The sequence below is a fragment of the Eurytemora carolleeae genome, unplaced genomic scaffold (genome assembly GCF_000591075.1).
Source record: "Eurytemora carolleeae unplaced genomic scaffold, Eaff_2.0 scaffold2139, whole genome shotgun sequence".
Taxonomy (NCBI): domain Eukaryota; kingdom Metazoa; phylum Arthropoda; class Copepoda; order Calanoida; family Temoridae; genus Eurytemora; species Eurytemora carolleeae.
Window position 1 is genome coordinate 1 of NW_019398399.1, and position 1,822 is coordinate 1,822.

The 1,822-nt window shown below is 33.2% G+C and overlaps 1 protein-coding gene across 1 annotated transcript in view; it reads left to right on the forward strand.

The window, feature by feature from the left end:
* Positions 1 to 672: 672 nt before the first annotated feature.
* The window catches only part of LOC111717319 (casein kinase I), a gene marked incomplete at its 5' end in the record, with an annotated part of 4,322 nt that continues 3,172 nt past the window's right edge, over positions 673 to 1,822 (forward strand). Inside the window, 1 exon segment of the mRNA XM_023492816.1 lies at positions 673 to 895. Within this exon segment, the coding sequence (XP_023348584.1) occupies positions 673 to 895 (223 nt within the window).

Genomic DNA, 1,822 nt, shown 5'->3' on the forward strand with positions numbered 1-1,822 from the left:
ATATGAAATGGTTTTGATTTTAGGCTATTTGCTAAGCGTGGAATAAATATTGAATAGGTGTTAGGAAATAAATATACAGTTAACACCCTCAAGCAGTTGGTCACTGCACGGAATATACACAATTTATTACTTGTTGGTTGTTAAGTTATGCATCATATGGTTTTACTATTTTTTGGTTAATTCCATCATGAGAAATATCATCCCACACGCTTGATCTTAATATCCAATGTGGGCACTTAAAACTTGCTCTCTCAGTTAATGTTATGCTTGCAGGCTTTAACGGGATATCTGAGAGGGATTTAATTCATCCGTAAATCTAAACAAGATGGAGATCAATGTTTTGATCCCGTTATTCAAAACACATTTTGCCGTGTGGCCACATTTTTCTTTTAAATTTAAGATGCACAATTGAAATTCAAGGCGCTTCATGTCCCCAGTTAAAAAACATGGTCTTTTTTTCTGTTAAGTTATTAATTAATTATTACTGATAAAATTTTATTAGTTTCTTTTTAAAATCGAATTTTTTTATATTCTATTTTTTTAATTCCACAGGCAACACCGGTTATTTAGCTGTGGTGTTTCTAGAAAACTACGCTTGAATTTTCAAATCTATTGTTGAAAAGGTTTTTTAAACTCATTAAAAAGAACAAAATTAACATTTCCTTATTTTAGGGAAGACAAGAACCTGACCGGAACTGCGCGCTACGCCTCCATCAACGCGCATCTTGGGATTGAGCAGAGTAGACGCGATGATATGGAGAGTTTGGGATACGTTCTCATGTACTTCAACAGAGGTTCCCTACCCTGGCAGGGGCTCAAGGCAGCCACCAAGAAGCAGAAGTATGAAAAGATTAGTGAGAAGAAGATGTCAACTCCAGTCGAGGTTCTCTGCAAGGTAATCAATAATTTTCATAGTTATTACGTTTTTTGTAGAGATTGACCGGAGATAAATAAATTTATAGCATTTTTTTTGACCAGGGCTGCATATTTTCTAAGAAATCGTTCTTCAACCCCCCTCCCCCCTCCCCAGTTATCTGATACATATAGGGTGTCCCAATAAACATGGGAATTCAGTGACGAATTCGATATCATCTTTTTAAATAATTCTTTGATTTAGTAAGTGATACCTACTGAGAAAGCTGCAATCTGTAAAAGTTTCGTCTGCTATGTTCACATTTTGTTTACGTTTTGACTCCATACGGTTGTACTTAGTTAAACAAGAAAATTGCAGAATACAAACAAGAGTAAACTTGTCCATCTTTACTGTTTATCTTGCGAAGACATTATAGACACATCTTTGCAGTCTTTTACCCTTTTCATAAAATAAACTCTAGCAAACATAATAATATAATGGCTTTTGAAATTAGGTATTACAATGCTAATTCATAACACAGACAATATCGAATTCGTCATTGAATTCCCATGTTTTTTGGGACACCCTGTAGGATATTTTTAAAAAAAGGTTGAAAATGTCTTTCTAGTTTATCCAATTCAGATAATTTATTTATCAGCTTTGGATTCTTTAAATTAGAATTTTATCGAGTTTTTGCTTTTTCTAATAGTGTATTTTGAATTTTCGAAATTTTCAACAATTTGCCAATTTTTTCAGTATATTTATATACTTATTTACAAATCTTAATTTAACAGAAAGGTATGGATAAATGTACGGTTGATGGTTTAATTTCTTATATTTCTTGAATCATATGCGTGACTTTAATTAAGCTGTGGCTGTGAACCGTTATAAGAACTGTAAATAAAGATGCAAGGTGTTGTATTTCATGTGTTAACAAAGTATTTTTATCTATCTCGGGGGGGGGGGGGG